Source organism: Rhinichthys klamathensis, unplaced genomic scaffold (genome assembly GCF_029890125.1).
Source record: "Rhinichthys klamathensis goyatoka isolate OS25496 unplaced genomic scaffold, OSU_Roscu_1.1 h1tg000685l_1, whole genome shotgun sequence".
NCBI classification, from domain to species: Eukaryota; Metazoa; Chordata; class Actinopteri; order Cypriniformes; family Leuciscidae; genus Rhinichthys; species Rhinichthys klamathensis.
The window spans coordinates 716,815-734,954 of record NW_026607114.1 but is presented as its reverse complement, the minus strand read 5'-3'; the positions used below and the strand labels follow the sequence as shown (position 1 = coordinate 734,954).

Below are 18,140 nucleotides of genomic sequence, written 5' to 3'. Positions count from 1 at the left end.
TTTTTTTCACAGTATAAACACATTGAAATCCCGACAGTGACTGGCCTCGATCTTCCGTCAGACATCAGACACGCTCTCCATCAGTCTCTGCAGGTTTCTATGAATCTGGAGAAGCATAATTGTGTTGTTCATAAGAGCTCATAATCAATAATCACTCATAATCATAATCACTATGGAATGAGCCCAGCGAACAGGGAATGTTCTGTTAAGGTTCCCTCAAAGTTATGAAAAAATATTCTTCCAGAAATGTTAATGTTCAAAGTTATGTCTGAGAAATGATCAAATGGAATGCTTCCTTAACGTTCGCGTGACCAAGAAAAAAACAATTTAAAAAAATTATTTAAACAACTGGACTTTAGCAAAACGTTCTTAGAACATGTTTTTGTTAGCTGGGATCATCTAAAACTGTTTTGTGATATTATCTTCACAAGAAAATCTGTTTAAACCCTGAATCTCAGTCCTGGTACAAACAGACCAGGTTAAGATCTGAGACGTTCATGCACACAAACCTTTTCCAGCTTTAGAAGATTTGCAGAAAGAACCGAGTAGATCTCAGCGGTGTCTCCAGAGGACAGATATTCATCTCTGGAATCATAACCACACGTACATCTGAGCATTTCTATTCCAGATCTAATAATGCGCATAACATTGAGCTAATAATGAAGTGGCTGTCTAAAACATTTCGCTAACGTTCCCATTAAGTTATGAAAACGTTACTTTTGAATGTTCTCTGAATGTTCTGAAACAAGTAGCAACATTTAAAAAACTAAAGCTCATCTAAAACGTTTCAGAAAATCGCATAAATTATGTATAAATAATATTTTTATGCTAACGTTTTGAGAACATTATTAAAGATGAGACTACTTTGAACACTCTGAGAATGTTCCCTGTTAGCTGGGGCTTGACAAAATAACTCACAATACAATTTAATTTCCGTTTTTTAAAATGCTCACATACAATTTCTCAAACCATGGCTCCTTTTCTCTAAACTCTACACACAAAGCCACACAACAGGAGGAAAATAAGTGTGGCATTTATTTTCTAAATGGAACACAAGAGCTGTTAGTTTTGAAAACAGTGTCTACTGTAAAGAACTGTGGGAGTTTTGCAAAAAGTTGTTTTATAAATGCAACCTTATAGGAATATAATGTGCTTGCAGTTTTGCAGACTTGGTCTGAAGATTATGAGTGAATGAACTTTTGGTGTGTATGCAATTTAAAAAACCGCTATGATGAATGAAAGCCATTAAATCATTTTCATCTATACCTTTTATGGGGAAACTCCATTGACACAAGAGATGTCAGACGTTCCTCGAGAGACACGATCTTGAAGGCCATGTAACAGGAGGACAACAGCAGGACACAAACCCTGAGAGATGAAGAGCAGATGAAGCTCAGAGGCTGGACTGATGAATAAACACTGAGATGATCAGACTCACAGAGACAGAATAAACACTGAGATGATCAGACTCACAGAGACAGAATAAACACTGAGATGATCAGACTCACAGAGACAGAATAAACACTGAGATGATCAGACTCACAGAGAGAGAATAAACACTGAGATGATCAGACTCACAGAGACAGAATAAACACTGAGATGATCAGACTCACAGAGAGAGAATAAACACTGAGATGATCAGACTCACAGAGAGAGAGAGAGAATAAACACTGAGATGATCAGACTCACAGAGAGAGAATAAACACTGAGATGATCAGACTCACAGAGAGAGAATAAACACTGAGATGATCAGACTCACAGAGACAGAATAAACACTGAGATGATCAGACTCACAGAGACAGAATAAACACTGAGATGATCAGACTCACAGAGAGAGAATAAACACTGAGATGATCAGACTCACAGAGAGAGAATAAACACTGAGATGATCAGACTCATGGAGAGAGAATAAACACTGAGGTGATCAGACTCACAGAGAGAGAATAAACACTGAGATGATCAGACTCACAGAGAGAGAATAAACACTGAGATGATCAGACTCATGGAGAGAGAATAAACACTGAGATGATCAGACTCATGGAGAGAGAATAAACACTGAGATGATCAGACTCACAGAGAGAGAGAATAAACACTGAGATGATCAGACTCATGGAGAGAGAATAAACACTGAGATGATCAGACTCACGGAGAGAGAATAAACACTGAGATGATCAGACTCACAGAGAGAGAATAAACACTGAGATGATCAGACTCATGGAGAGAGAATAAACACTGAGATGATCAGACTCACAGAGAGAGAGAATAAACACTGAGATGATCAGACTCATGGAGAGAGAATAAACACTGAGATGATCAGACTCACGGAGAGAGAATAAACACTGAGATGATCAGACTCATGGAGAGAGAATAAACACTGAGATGATCAGACTCACAGAGAGAGAATAAACACTGAGATGATCAGACTCACAGAGACAGAATAAACACTGAGATGATCAGACTCACAGAGACAGAATAAACACTGAGATGATCAGACTCACAGAGAGAGAATAAACACTGAGATGATCAGACTCACAGAGAGAGAGAGAGAATAAACACTGAGATGATCAGACTCACAGAGAGAGAATAAACACTGAGATGATCAGACTCACAGAGAGAGAATAAACACTGAGATGATCAGACTCACAGAGAGAATAAACACTGAGATGATCAGACTCACAGAGAGAGAATAAACACTGAGATGATCAGACTCACAGAGAGAGAATAAACACTGAGATGATCAGACTCACAGAGAGAGAATAAACACTGAGATGATCAGACTCACAGAGAGAGAATAAACACTGAGATGATCAGACTCACAGAGAGAGAATAAACACTGAGATGATCAGACTCACAGAGACAGAATAAACACTGAGATGATCAGACTCACAGAGAGAGAATAAACACTGAGATGATCAGACTCACAGAGAGAGAATAAACACTGAGATGATCAGACTCACAGAGAGAGAATAAACACTGAGATGATCAGACTCACAGAGACAGAATAAACACTGAGATGATCAGACTCACAGAGAGAGAATAAACACGGAGATGATCAGACTCACAGAGTGAGAATAAACACTGAGATGATCAGACTCACAGAGTGAGAATAAACACTGAGATGATCAGAATCACAGAGAGAGAATAAACACTGAGATGATCAGAATCACAGAGTGAGAATAAACACTGAGATGATCAGACTCACAGAGAGAGAATAAACACTGAGATGATCAGACTCACAGAGAGAGAATAAACACTGAGATGATCAGACTCACAGAGAGAGAATAAACACTGAGATGATCAGACTCACAGAGAGAGAATAAACACTGAGGTGATCAGACTCACAGAGAGAGAATAAACACTGAGATGATCAGACTCACAGAGAGAGAATAAACACTGAGATGATCAGACTCACAGAGAGAGAATAAACACTGAGGTGATCAGACTCACAGAGACAGAATAAACACTGAGATGATCAGACTCACAGAGATAGAATAAACACTGAGATGATCAGACTCACAGAGAGAGAATAAACACTGAGATGATCAGACTCACAGAGAGAGAGAATAAACACTGAGATGATCAGACTCAGAGAGAGAGAATAAACACTGAGATGATCAGACTCACAGAGAGAGAATAAACACTGAGATGATCAGACTCACAGAGAGAGAATAAACACTGAGATGATCAGACTCACAGAGAGAGAATAAACACTGAGGTGATCAGACTCACAGAGACAGAATAAACACTGAGATGATCAGACTCACAGAGAGAGAATAAACACTGAGATGATCAGACTCACAGAGAGAGAATAAACACTGAGATGATCAGACTCACAGAGAGAGAATAAACACTGAGATGATCAGACTCACAGAGAGAGAATAAACACTGAGATGATCAGACTCACAGAGAGAGAATAAACACTGAGATGATCAGACTCACAGAGAGAGAATAAACACTGAGATGATCAGACTCATGGAGAGAGAATAAACACTGAGATGATCAGACTCACAGAGACAAAATAAACACTGAGATGATCAGACTCACAGAGACAGAATAAACACTGAGATGATCAGACTCACAGAGACAGAATAAACACTAAGATGATCAGACTCACAGAGAGAGAATAAACACTGAGATGATCAGACTCACAGAGACAGAATAAACACTGAGATGATCAGACTCACAGAGAGAATAAACACTGACATGATCAGACTCATGGAGAGAGAATAAACACTGAGATGATCAGACTCACAGAGAGAGAATAAACACTGAGATGATCAGACTCACAGAGAGAGAATAAACACTGAGATGATCAGACTCACAGAGAGAGAATAAACACTGAGATGATCAGACTCACAGAGAGAGAATAAACACTGAGATGATCAGAATCACAGAGAGAGAATAAACACTGAGATGATCAGAATCACAGAGAGAGAATAAACACTGAGGTGATCAGACTCACAGAGACAGAATAAACACTGAGATGATCAGACTCACAGAGATAGAATAAACACTGAGATGATCAGACTCACAGAGAGAGAATAAACACTGAGATGATCAGACTCACAGAGAGAGAATAAACACTGAGATGATCAGACTCACAGAGACAGAATAAACACTGAGATGATCAGACTCACAGAGAGAATAAACACTGACATGATCAGACTCATGGAGAGAGAATAAACACTGAGATGATCAGACTCATGGAGACAGAATAAACACTGAGATGATCAGACTCACAGAGAGAGAGAATAAACACTGAGATGATCAGACTCATGGAGAGAGAATAAACACTGAGATGATCAGACTCACAGAGACAAAATAAACACTGAGATGATCAGACTCACAGAGACAGAATAAACACTGAGATGATCAGACTCACAGAGACAGAATAAACACTAAGATGATCAGACTCACAGAGACAGAATAAACACGGAGATGATCAGACTCACAGAGAGAGAATAAACACTGAGATGATCAGACTCACAGAGAGAGAATAAACACTGAGATGATCAGACTCACAGAGAGAGAATAAACACTGAGATGATCAGACTCACAGAGAGAGAGAATAAACACTGAGATGATCAGACTCACAGAGAGAGAATAAACACTGAGATGATCAGACTCACAGAGAGAGAATAAACACTGAGATTATCAGACTCACAGAGACAGAATAAACACTGAGATGATCAGATCAGACTCACAGAGAGAGAATAAACACTGAGATGATCAGACTCACAGAGAGAGAATAAACACTGAGATGATCAGACTCACAGAGAGAGAATAAACACACAGATGATCAGACTCACAGAGAGAGAATAAACACTGAGATGATCAGACTCACAGAGAGAGAATAAACACTGAGATGATCAGACTCACAGAGAGAGAATAAACACTGAGATGATCAGACTCACAGAGAGAGAATAAACACTGAGGTGATCAGACTCACAGAGACAGAATAAACACTGAGATGATCAGACTCACAGAGATAGAATAAACACTGAGATGATCAGACTCACAGAGAGAGAATAAACACTGAGATGATCAGACTCACAGAGAGAGAGAATAAACACTGAGATGATCAGACTCAGAGAGAGAGAATAAACACTGAGATGATCAGACTCACAGAGAGAGAATAAACACTGAGATGATCAGACTCACAGAGAGAGAATAAACACTGAGATGATCAGACTCACAGAGAGAGAATAAACACTGAGGTGATCAGACTCACAGAGACAGAATAAACACTGAGATGATCAGACTCACAGAGATAGAATAAACACTGAGATGATCAGACTCACAGAGAGAGAATAAACACTGAGATGATCAGACTCACAGAGAGAGAATAAACACTGAGATGATCAGACTCACAGAGACAGAATAAACACTGAGATGATCAGACTCACAGAGAGAATAAACACTGACATGATCAGACTCATGGAGAGAGAATAAACACTGAGATGATCAGACTCATGGAGACAGAATAAACACTGAGATGATCAGACTCACAGAGAGAGAGAATAAACACTGAGATGATCAGACTCATGGAGAGAGAATAAACACTGAGATGATCAGACTCACAGAGACAAAATAAACACTGAGATGATCAGACTCACAGAGACAGAATAAACACTGAGATGATCAGACTCACAGAGACAGAATAAACACTAAGATGATCAGACTCACAGAGAGAGAATAAACACTGAGATGATCAGACTCACAGAGACAGAATAAACACTGAGATGATCAGACTCACAGAGAGAATAAACACTGACATGATCAGACTCATGGAGAGAGAATAAACACTGAGATGATCAGACTCACAGAGAGAGAATAAACACTGAGATGATCAGACTCACAGAGAGAGAATAAACACTGAGATGATCAGACTCACAGAGAGAGAATAAACACTGAGATGATCAGACTCACAGAGAGAGAATAAACACTGAGATGATCAGACTCACAGAGAGAGAATAAACACTGAGATGATCAGACTCACAGAGAGAGAATAAACACTGAGATGATCAGACTCACAGAGAGAGAATAAACACTGAGATGATCAGACTCACAGAGACAGAATAAACACTGAGATGATCAGACTCACAGAGAGAGAATAAACACTGAGATGATCAGCGTCACAGAGAGAGAATAAACACTGAGATGATCAGACTCACAGAGACAGAATAAACACTGAGATTATCAGACTCACAGAGACAGAATAAACACTGAGATGATCAGACTCACAGAGAGAGAATAAACACTGAGATGATCAGACTCATGGAGAGAGAATAAACACTGAGGTGATCAGACTCACAGAGAGAGAATAAACACTGAGATGATCAGACTCACAGAGAGAGAATAAACACTGAGATGATCAGACTCACAGAGAGAGAGAATAAACACTGAGATGATCAGACTCACAGAGAGAGAATAAACACTGAGATGATCAGACTCACAGAGAGAGAATAAACACTGAGATTATCAGACTCACAGAGACAGAATAAACACTGAGATGATCAGACTCACAGAGAGAATAAACACTGACATGATCAGACTCATGGAGAGAGAATAAACACTGAGATGATCAGACTCACAGAGAGAGAATAAACACTGAGATGATCAGACTCACAGAGAGAGAATAAACACTGAGATGATCAGACTCACAGAGAGAGAATAAACACTGAGATGATCAGACTCACAGAGAGAGAATAAACACTGAGATGATCAGACTCACAGAGAGAGAATAAACACTGAGATGATCAGACTCACAGAGAGAATAAACACTGAGATGATCAGACTCACAGAGAGAGAATAAACACTGAGATGATCAGACTCACAGAGAGAGAATAAACACTGAGATGATCAGACTCACAGAGAGAGAATAAACACTGAGATGATCAGACTCACAGAGAGAGAATAAACACTGAGATGATCAGACTCACAGAGACAGAATAAACACTGAGATGATCAGACTCACAGAGAGAGAATAAACACTGAGATGATCAGCGTCACAGAGAGAGAATAAACACTGAGATGATCAGACTCACAGAGACAGAATAAACACTGAGATTATCAGACTCACAGAGACAGAATAAACACTGAGATGATCAGACTCACAGAGAGAGAATAAACACTGAGATGATCAGACTCACAGAGAGAGAATAAACACTGAGATGATCAGACTCACAGAGAGAGAATAAACACTGAGATGATCAGACTCACAGAGAGAGAATAAACACTGAGATGATCAGACTCACAGAGACAGAATAAACACTGAGATGATCAGACTCACAGAGACAGAATAAACACTGAGATGATCAGACTCACAGAGAGAGAATAAACACTGAGATGATCAGACTCACAGAGACAGAATAAACACTGAGATGATCAGACTCACAGAGACAGAATAAACACTGAGATGATCAGACTCACAGAGACAGAATAAACACTGAGATGATCAGACTCACAGAGAGAGAATAAACACTGAGATGATCAGACTCACAGAGACAGAATAAACACTGAGATGATCAGACTCACAGAGAGAGAATAAACACTGAGATGATCAGACTCACAGAGATAGATAGATCAACACCAGAGTGTTCAGAGAGAGAGACACGGGCCTCAGAGTCTTCATCAACTCCAGCTCCACCGGCCCTGAAGATTCTGAAACACACGACAGAAATCACTGAGTGTGTGTGTGTCTCTCTCTCTGTGTGTGTGTGTGTGTGTGTGAGAGAGTGAGTGTGTGTGAGTGAGTGTGTGAGTGTGTGTGTGTGTGTGTGTGTGTGTGTGTGTGTGTGTGTGTGTGTGTGTGTGTGTGTGTGTGTGTGTGTGTGTGTGTGTGAGAGTTTGTGTGTGTGTGTGTGTGTGTGTGTGTTTTACCAGTGTATGGTAAGTTCGTTTTAGGCTCAATTTCTTGCTGCGGATGAGAATCCAGTTCACCGTCTCGTTTAGTCCCTTCAATAAAAGCTTGGGATCGTTTCGGAAATTCTGTGAGAGAGTCACACAGAGACTCTTGTAAAAAAATATTTTTTAAGTGTACAACTAAGTGCACTTCATTATATTGAATGTGCACTTGTAGTGTTATTTAAATCTTAAAAGTATATATTTTAAATACTGTCATACTGTAAATACTGTAAAAGGCCACTTAAAGACTATGTTTCTAAACACAAAAAGTGCAGTTTTTAAAATGTCAAGTTTATAAAGTTTTACTGTAAAGTACAGTCATTATGTTTTATAATCTTTTGACATGCTTTAAAGAAGTGCACTTATTTTGATGTGTTGACTAACATACTAAAGGAAATCGTGATATACTAAGGAAGAAAGTCATTTTTTTGCAGTACATTTCAAAGACAATAGAAGTAATTATGAAGTGACATATAAAGATGAACTTACGTCATACTGACTGCACTGAATATACATTTAAATACATTTTCATTTAACTGTAAATAACATGCAATTAAGTGTCTGAAAACCTTACATTTAGTTCGCACATAAGTATAGTATTTCTTTACTAAAATGTACTTCTCTTTCACAAAGGGATGTTAATAAAGAGTAAAAATATTTCCTCAGACCACGAGTTCTGCTGTTATCATGCGCTCAGCAAACATTAAAACACAGCATCGCATCCACTACTAATATTTATATTTATTAGATTATGAAAAAAATTTGTTTCATGTAATTGAAGTGCTTAACTCCATTAATGAGAATGGCATATTTAATCTAAATATGTATATCAGATGTAAAACATTGTTGAAATCATTCTTTTATATATTTAAACTGTTATTGTGAACATGCACTGTATTTATGATTAGGACTCATAATGAAGATTAAAAGATTAACGATTACTTACAGATGTACTTACACATTCTCCCGTCAAGTTTGTTTTAATAAATCACAGCGTATGCGTGAGAAGTGGCGTACGGCTCTTTCAGGGCCTGTTTTGTGTGACACTACGGTTATAAATGAGGCCCTTGAGCGTCACTGAAATACTCACTCTGTGTTTTCACGAATGCCGGTGACTCTGGACAGTCGGAGCTGCTGCTGTCGTCCACAAGCTGAGCCGTCGGTCCGACCGGAGAGTCAACATCCGACAGATCCGCAGGGAAGTCCTGCGCACAGACATCATGCAGCGTCTGAATATCCCGGAGCAAAACGGATGGATGACGGAATGAATTGAAGGGCCCTATTTTAACGATCTAAGCTCATGGTCTAAAGCGCACGGCGCAAGTGCACTTAGGGCGTTCAAATCCACTTTTGCTAGTTGGAAAAATGGTCGGCGCTCTTTTTTTTCTGTTCTTGTTGTTTCTCTTTCCATCAGTGATTGTTAATAGCAGGTGTTCATCATTTATGCTCAATCATCACTTAATTATCTCTTTAACTTTAACTCTGAGTCAGAGTGACTTTAACACTTTTTAGAGTGGGACCATATGTACTCAGAGCAGAGTTAATTTAACTCTGGGGATTTTGGACCGGATCTATGATAGGGTATAATTTGTAGAGAAAGACTACTTGCTTGCACACATTTATATTCAAATGCGCATACCTATAGACGAAACACGTAATACGCATGTTTTCACATATTCGCAATTTTGTAGTTTGCGCGGAGATGTCTTTTTTTTCTAAATTATTCAACGCTTGCACCTTTGATCCTGTTTCAAGGTTTGCGTTCTCGAGCCCCAAACACTGTTGATGTGTGAATGAACGGCCGGAGCGCGTCAAGGGTTTTCTGTTAGAGCGGTGTCGTGTTAGCGGCCCCTAAGTTAATAACTAAAGATCTTTGCAACGGAAGTGAATCAATCAAAAACTAACTTTATCTGGACAATAACTTTATTCTAGAGCTGCTGTAAAGCCTAAACAATCTCTGTTACTGTAATCTCCTATTATCACTGTAAAGCTGCTTTGAAACAATCTATATTGATAAAAGCGCTGTATAAATGAAGCTGACTAGGGCCCGGAAAGGTCTTACCGTGGGCAGAGACGCCGGATCTGCTCTCAGGACGTTCTGACTGATTCCAGGACTCTTCTCCTGCAGACGAGACACATTCATTCATCAGAAACTATACGATTCAGCTGAACTCAATTAAATGTGTGTGACTGAAGAACTTACAACCAATTGAGGGCACACGGACATCAAAACTTTGTATGTCGTGTCTCGAGACAGAAACGAAACAAACACATGCTGGAAAAATCACAATAACAGTGATTAGTAAAACCGCCACAATCACCAGCAGACTCACATGAAAGCCAAACTCTTTTACCCGCTCGTGTGCTGACGAAATATCCAGTGCGTTCGGCACCAAGATGGCCGTCTTCGTTTTCTTGATGACGGTCACTGAAGCCACTGGAATCGCAATCTGAAGGAAAAAACAATATGATGAAAAACAGCTAATAAAAATATGCTTTAAGAACATTTTGCTGACGTTCCCATTAAATAATAAAAACTTTATTATTAATGTCAAAACATTTTTTTCTTGGTTGAACATTAAGGAAACATTACATTGTATCATTCTTCAAACATTGGGAGTGTTACTTTTGAATGTTCTCTGAAACAAGTAACATTTAAAAAACGTTAGAGGAACATCCAACTGAAATGTTTAAATGAACGATGTATAAATAAGGCTTTTTTTGTTTATTAAAGACCTTAAGCAAACATTATATCGACGTCACTTGAAGAACGTTAGTTCATAACTTTGAGAGAATCCTGCCACGTTCTGAGAACATCTCCTGTTCGCTGGGATATAATATAAAATACACTTCAGTTCAAAAGTTTGGGGTCAGTAAAAGTTTTTTAAAATAAATGAATACTTTTATTCATCAACGACACATTAAATTGATCAAAAGTGACAGTAAAGACATTTATAATGTTACAAAAGATTCTATTTCAAATAAACGCTGTTCTTTTGAACTTTCAATTCATCAAAAAAAAAATCACAAAATATAAACACTGATAATAATCATAAATGTGTCTTGAGCATCAGATCATAATATTAGAGTGATTTCTGAAGGATCATGTGACACTGAAGACTGGAGTAATGATGCTGAAAATCACAGGAATAAATTACACTTTACTGTATATTCACACAGAGAACAGCTGATTTACATTATAATAATATTTCACTGCATTTATTTGATCAAAAATACAGTAAAAACAGCTTTGGTGAGCAGAAGAGACTTCTTTTAAAAACATCAACACAGCTGTTTTACATTGGAATAATATTTTATTGTTTTTACTGTATTTTTGATCAAATAAATGCAGCTTTGGTGAGCAGAAGAGACTCTTACTGACCTCACAGTTTCAGGTTTTACCTTAGTGTCTTTTCCGAACACTTTGGAATGGAAACAGATCCAGTTGTCGGACACGAACAGCCTCCCCTGGTACAGCATGTCCTTCTGCAGGGCGCACGTGTAACCTGGCACACCACGCAGGAGTACACGAATCAAAGCTGCGTCGTGTGCTCATTAGAAGTGAAATAATCATTGTCAAACATCAAACTGAGAGTACGTACTCTGTCTCAGATGCTCATCTTCGCTTATGTCTTTAAAAACTTTGTGGTACTGGGAATTAGTGCGCAGAGACTGAAACACAACACAAACGGTTGAATCGGGTTCTATATGGAGCTCTAGGGTTCTTGACTCAGTTTTAAAGAACCATTTACGCCACGGAGAAATCTTGCATAATATATTCATGTTTAACAGGTTATTTTAATATTTTCTAGATATGAAGTATGTTTATGAATTTATAAATTCATCAAAGTAAATGAAAAACAAAAATGAATAAAAACAAAATTAAATAATCAAAACTAAATCCATAAAATGATCCCATGATGGAATTTATTTGTGAAGCGCCTGACGAAAGCTTAAAGGATTAGTTCACTTTTGAAAAAACTTTTGCTGATAATTTACTCACCCCCATGTCATCCAAGATGTCCATGTCTTTCTTTCCTCAGTCGAAAAGAAATTACGGTTTTTGATGAAAACATTCCAGGATTTTTCTCCATATAATGGACTTAAATGGGAACCATATGGTCCAAGGTCCAAAATACAGTTAATAACAGTTTCAGATGCAGCTTAAAATGTCTTTAAACGACACCAGTCGATGAATAAGGGTCTTATCATGCGAAACGATCGCTCATTTAAAAAATAAATAACAACGTTTAAGTTTTATAAGCTCACATGCTCGCCTTTCTCTGTTCTGTGTAACTCTCCTGTTCGAACTCGTTCATCAAAATGAACAAATCTTTTTCCGAGTCAATTCGTTCATTTCGGTCGTTAAATGAATCAAATGACTCGAAAAAAGATTTGTTCATTTTGATGAACGAGTTCGAACAGGAGAGTTACACAGAACAGAGAAAGGCGAGCATGTGAGCTTATAAAACTTAAACGTTTTTTTTTTTTTTTTTAAATGAGCGATCGTTTCGCATGATAAGACCCTTATTCATCGTCTGGTGTCGTTTAAAGACATTTTAAGCTGCATCTGAAACTGTTATTAACTGTATTTAGGACCTTGGACCGTATGGTTCCCATTTAAGTCCTGGAATGTTTTCATCAAAAACCGTAATTTCTTTTCGACTGAGGAAAGAAAGACATGGACATCTTGGATGACATGGGGGTGAGTAAATTATCAGCAAAAGTTTTTTCAAAAGTGAACTACTCCTTTAAGGCTCCATATAGAACCTTTTCTTGTGGATTGAAAATCACAGTTAACATTGTAAATAAAATTGTCCATGTAAACAGTGATGAACAGTGGAGGAACACAGACGCACATGACAGGACTGCGGTTTTCTGCGTTCACACTTGGATTCAGAGTCACTCTGGACTTGCAGGAGAAGTGAAGGATCAAGTGTTTTGGATCTGAATCAAGAGAAGCACAGACACATCTGGAGTGAAGCTGTTGTGTGAACGCATTAGACTTATTTAAAACCATATTTACACTGAAAAACAAACTTTGAGATATTTATGTTTTCCAGCACAAATATCTAAACATTCTTAAATTAAGATACTGGAGAATCCAAATTTTTTTTTTTTTAATGACGTGAGTTTGAGCTTAAAACAAGAACAAATATCAGCCAATGGAGTCAGAAAAATAATCTTAATTCAAAGATTATTTTTTTCTGACCCCATTTGTTCTTGTTTTAAACATAAATTTGCTTAATTATTATGCATTTTTCATTTAACAAGTCTTGTTATCTTCATTCATTTTGCTTCTTCTCCAGTAAATGTATCTTGATTTAAGAATGTTTAGATATTAGTGCTGGAAAACAAGAAGAAGAGCATCTCTAACCGAACGAGGGTTGTTTTTCTTCTTCTTGCAGAGACATCACCCTCAGCGTCCAGCGAGATGAAAGCGTCAGGCCTCGTCATTTTGTTTCCTTCCTCCTCGTCTCCGTTTTCAGCATTCTGACTGGGAAAACATATACATACAAAAACACAAATGCATGTGGTCAAACACCAGTTTACAGCAGGTGAAGTAAAAAAATACCAGCACAACAGAACTGACAAACCTCTCATGTTACCTTAAACAGTTCCTCTGATAATCCTTCAAGCTTTAAACATCTTCTAGAAAAATCTCATTATAGCACTTGTATCCATTTCTTGACTTAATTTAACCAGAATGTTTTACTAGAGGAACCCCTGCTCTATCTGTGTGCACTGCATGTACGTGACGCGTTATTTAACCTGACCCGTCTCTTCTCTTCTCGTTACACTAGAACATTCAGGCTGTGGTTTAGTGTTACTGAAATAAGAGTCTTTCAGCAAAACTCAGTCTGATGGAGTAAAGCTCAGTTCTTGCTTCCCAATGATGAAGATGTTTCATTTAGGAACATTAAGAGCAGCTCTTCACTCATAAAATAAAGCTTCCAAAGAGTGTTTTTCACAGCGATGCCGGCTATTTTTTTTGTGTGTGCAATTTTTTAACCTTTCAGTGATATGTTTTTAAAAGAACCATTTTTTCTTAGAGTGAAGAACATTTTAATAATCTAAAGCCGAGGTTTTTAAACTGGGGTCCGGGTACCATAAGGGAGTAAAGTCTACTCGAGGTAACATGAGGTAAAGTCTAAAAAGCAGTGTACATTTTTTTTTTTTAAATTTCAAACTAAGAATTAAAATATAAGATATTATAATTAAACAAATAAATTACCAGTCTAACCAAAGTAAGTCGATTTACCCTTATTACTTGATAATTCTGATTATGTCCAAAAACGACAAACTTCTACCGTAGCTCTCATCTCTGTGAAAACCTCAGACTGAAATATACATTGATCTATTGATGTTTTCAATCTCATCTGAAATGAACAGAGTTGGGAGTATCGGATTACAGGTAACATGTAATAATCAGATTACTTTTCGACGTAACGAGTAAAGTAACGCAATAAAAGTTACATGCATTACGCAATAAGATTACTTTTTGATGCAATGTGTAAAGCAATGGATTACAAGTATTACAAGTAACATGCATAACGTAATCAGATTACTTTTTGACGTAACGTGTAAAGTAACGGATTACAAGTAACATGCATTACGTAATCAGATTACTTTTTGACGTAACGTGTAAAGTTACGTATTACAAGTAACATGAATTACATAATCAGATTACTTTTTGATGTAACGGGTAAAGTAAAGCATTACAAGTAACTTACATTAATCAGATTACTTTTTGATGTAACAAGTAAAGAAATTAATTAAAGGTAATGTGCATTACGTAATCAGATTACTTTTTAATGTAACAAGTAATGAATTACAAGTAATGTACATCAGATAATCAGAATACTATTTTGATGTAAGAGTAAAGTAATGAATTACAAGTAACACATTACGTAATCAGATTACTGTTTGATGTAACGAGTAAAGTAATGCATTACAAGTAACACATTACGTAATCAGATTACTGTTTGATGTAACGAGTAAAGTAATGCATTACAAGTAACACATTACGTAATCAGATTACTGTTTGATGTAAGAGTAAAGTAATGAATTACAAGTAACACATTACGTAATCAGATTACTGTTTGATGTAACGAGTAAAGTAATGCATTACAAGTAAAGTGCATTATGCAATCAAATTACTTTCTGATGTAGATCAAGAACAACAATCACAGTATGAATTACTGAAATATAGCTAGTGATGCAGGGGTCCGGGTACCATAAGGGAGTAAAGTCTACTCGAGGTAACATGAGGTAAAGTCTAAAAAGCAGTGTACTTTTTTTTTTTTTTTAATTTCAAACTAAGAATTAAAATATAAGATATTATAATTAAACAAATAAATTACCAGTCTAACCAAAGTAAGTCGATTTACCCTTATTACTTGATAATTCTGATTATGTTCAAAAACAACAAACTTCTACCGTAGCTCTCATCTCTGTGAAAACCTCAGACTGAAATATACATTGATCTATTGATGTTTTCAATCTCATCTGAAATGAACAGAGTTGGGAGTATCGGATTACAGGTAACATGTAATAATCAGATTCAGGCCAGCTGACAGTCTTGTCTGGGCCCGGGACAAGATAATCTTAGATGGGGCCCCCCGACGATTTTTTTTATTTTTATAAAACACCATATACTTTTACCTAAAATGAATAATAAAAACACGTTTAAATGGGTACATTTTCTATAAATGTCTTCATTTTCTTTTCTGACATAGCCTACTGCAGTTCTTGTTAAAACACACTAGACATGCATAATCTGTGCATTTTGGGCACTTTTCGTGTGAAATCATATTTATTTTTTGTACATCAAAAGTGTTCTTTCACTTTTAAGCATGAGCAGCACAGCAAAAATAGACTCGGATCTGACCCATTATCTGTTCACCGATGACAGTGATGCATTTCAGCCGGCTTTTTATTTCTCATCTCCATAAATAGTAGTAAAGCTAATCCAAGGGCTAGAAATCAATGAATTCTTTGCTAATACTTCCTCGTCATCATGGAGAGAGCAGTTCGCACCGCTTTCTCCTTTCCACAAGCGTTTGCTCTCCCGTGGCGTCTGTCGTTGCTATGCAACAATGAACTTAAGCCTTGTTTATACTCGACGCGTCCGCACGAGCGCGAATCTCCGCTGACTGCGCGCGCACCTCTCCAAACGGACGAGGCGTTTATACTTGACGCGCTCGCCGTTGTGCTATTCTGTGAAACGACAGGGGGCGACTCGGAGTAATTCTCCTCTAAACCACCAGGAATCAGCAGTGAAGAAGTAGTTTGCCGTTTATTAGTAGTTTATTAATAGCTGATTCATATTAAAAGAGTAATAAATGCAGAAGGTGTATTGTACTTTCTTGTACAAACTCGTTAAACAACTGAAGCCTTATTGAAGAGTGTTTAAACCTTAATTTCAACAGCAGGGCTTGCTTCTGCTATTGTAGGCTTATTTTATAAATGTAAGCAGTTACTTTAGACAAGTGCAAACTGGGTGCTTAATGCAAATGTGTTCCTATTCACAAAATGAGAGGCTTTTATGGTCGCCCATCAATGCAAATGTCTCTGTGTATAGATGGATTCATAAACATGCTGGTACAGACGTACCAGTTCGGCCTGATTCGGCTCGAAGTCGTTCATCTTCGGATGCGGCGCCGCGCGCGATGTTACAAAAAGTGCCGTGCACACCGCCAGGCGAAATGGGGTCTTGCGCACCCAACGCGCACGACCGCCCACACCGCAATTACGTCATTTTGCCGTGCGCACCTTCGCGCTCTTGCGGACGCGTCGAGTATAAACAAGGCTTTAGGCGCGCCTGTAAAAACGAGCGCGCCGCGTCGCTATTATGAGCTAATATCCAAAATATTTCCATATGTGGCTCTTTCCTCCTTTCTTATCAACAAGTGGATTTACAGCCACCACAGCAGCAGCACCGCCGGTCGCCATGTCTCAGCGCTTTTATGAAGAGGACGCAACTAAACGCGCTTTGGGCATGCACGCGCATCCCGGGTTTGAGAAAACCTGGTACCGTGGCGTGACGTTTAAAAAGAAATTTGTACCGACTTGGTACCGAAGTGCCGGTGTTCTGACGATTCATGCTACCCATCGAGATTTGCTACTTACTGGTTATGCGCATGTGCAGACTCAGTTTTTTTTAACAAAAGGCACATTTTCATGTGTTATAAAGTAATTTCCCTTTAAAAAATGATAACTACCATATGAATATTTGTACGGTCAGCCAGCTGAAGAAGAATAATTGAAAGTTTCAGTTACTAAGGAAAGGTGTGCTTTGACAAGTCAATATTTGATGATAATTTTTACTTTTCACACCGTTTAAAAAATAAAAACAGTAGTATACAGTAGCTACTCATAACTTAGAATTGTATTATAATTGTATTTCACATAATATTAATCGACATTCTGTGATCGATTCGCACTACGGTAGCATTTTTCGACAAGGCAGCACAAATCGTCAGAACACCGGGTCTTTGACAACACTCATAAACGTTGGCTGCGCTGTTTCTTACCTTGCTCTACGTTGACTTTACTAACGTTAGTTCCAGCTTCACCGTCACCACCTTTTTAAAAACATTTGTTTAGGACATGTCGAAGGCCTCTATTTTCTTCTTCTCTTTTCTTTTCTGAGCACCGGACTTGTGCTGACCGGACATTTTGAGCGTAACGTTAGCCTACTGAACTTCAAATCAAATGACAACATCATATTT

The 18,140-nt window shown here is 37.9% G+C and overlaps 1 protein-coding gene across 5 annotated transcripts in view; it reads right to left on the bottom strand.

Annotated features, from left to right (window-relative positions):
* Positions 1 to 18,140, bottom strand: part of LOC130076751 (GRAM domain-containing protein 2B) — a 54,868-nt gene continuing 36,728 nt past the window's right edge. For 3 of the 5 annotated variants that reach the window (XM_056241960.1, XM_056241961.1, XM_056241962.1), the window contains exons 3-14: positions 13,266 to 13,353; positions 12,009 to 12,078; positions 11,809 to 11,912; positions 10,761 to 10,856; positions 10,610 to 10,681; positions 10,469 to 10,528; positions 9,497 to 9,611; positions 8,383 to 8,490; positions 8,073 to 8,163; positions 1,267 to 1,368; positions 510 to 585; positions 1 to 105 (exon numbers count right to left, since the gene is read on the bottom strand). In XM_056241960.1, coding sequence (XP_056097935.1) covers positions 58 to 105; positions 510 to 585; positions 1,267 to 1,368; positions 8,073 to 8,163; positions 8,383 to 8,490; positions 9,497 to 9,611; positions 10,469 to 10,528; positions 10,610 to 10,681; positions 10,761 to 10,856; positions 11,809 to 11,912; positions 12,009 to 12,078; positions 13,266 to 13,353 — 1,030 coding nt within the window. In that variant the 3' untranslated portion in view covers positions 1 to 57. Of the gene's footprint in view, positions 106 to 509; positions 586 to 1,266; positions 1,369 to 8,072; positions 8,164 to 8,382; positions 8,491 to 9,496; positions 9,612 to 10,468; positions 10,529 to 10,609; positions 10,682 to 10,760; positions 10,857 to 11,808; positions 11,913 to 12,008; positions 12,079 to 13,265; positions 13,354 to 13,783; positions 13,904 to 14,015; positions 14,035 to 18,140 lie in introns of those variants that run through there. The other 2 variants (XM_056241963.1, XM_056241959.1) reach the window with 2 other exon arrangements.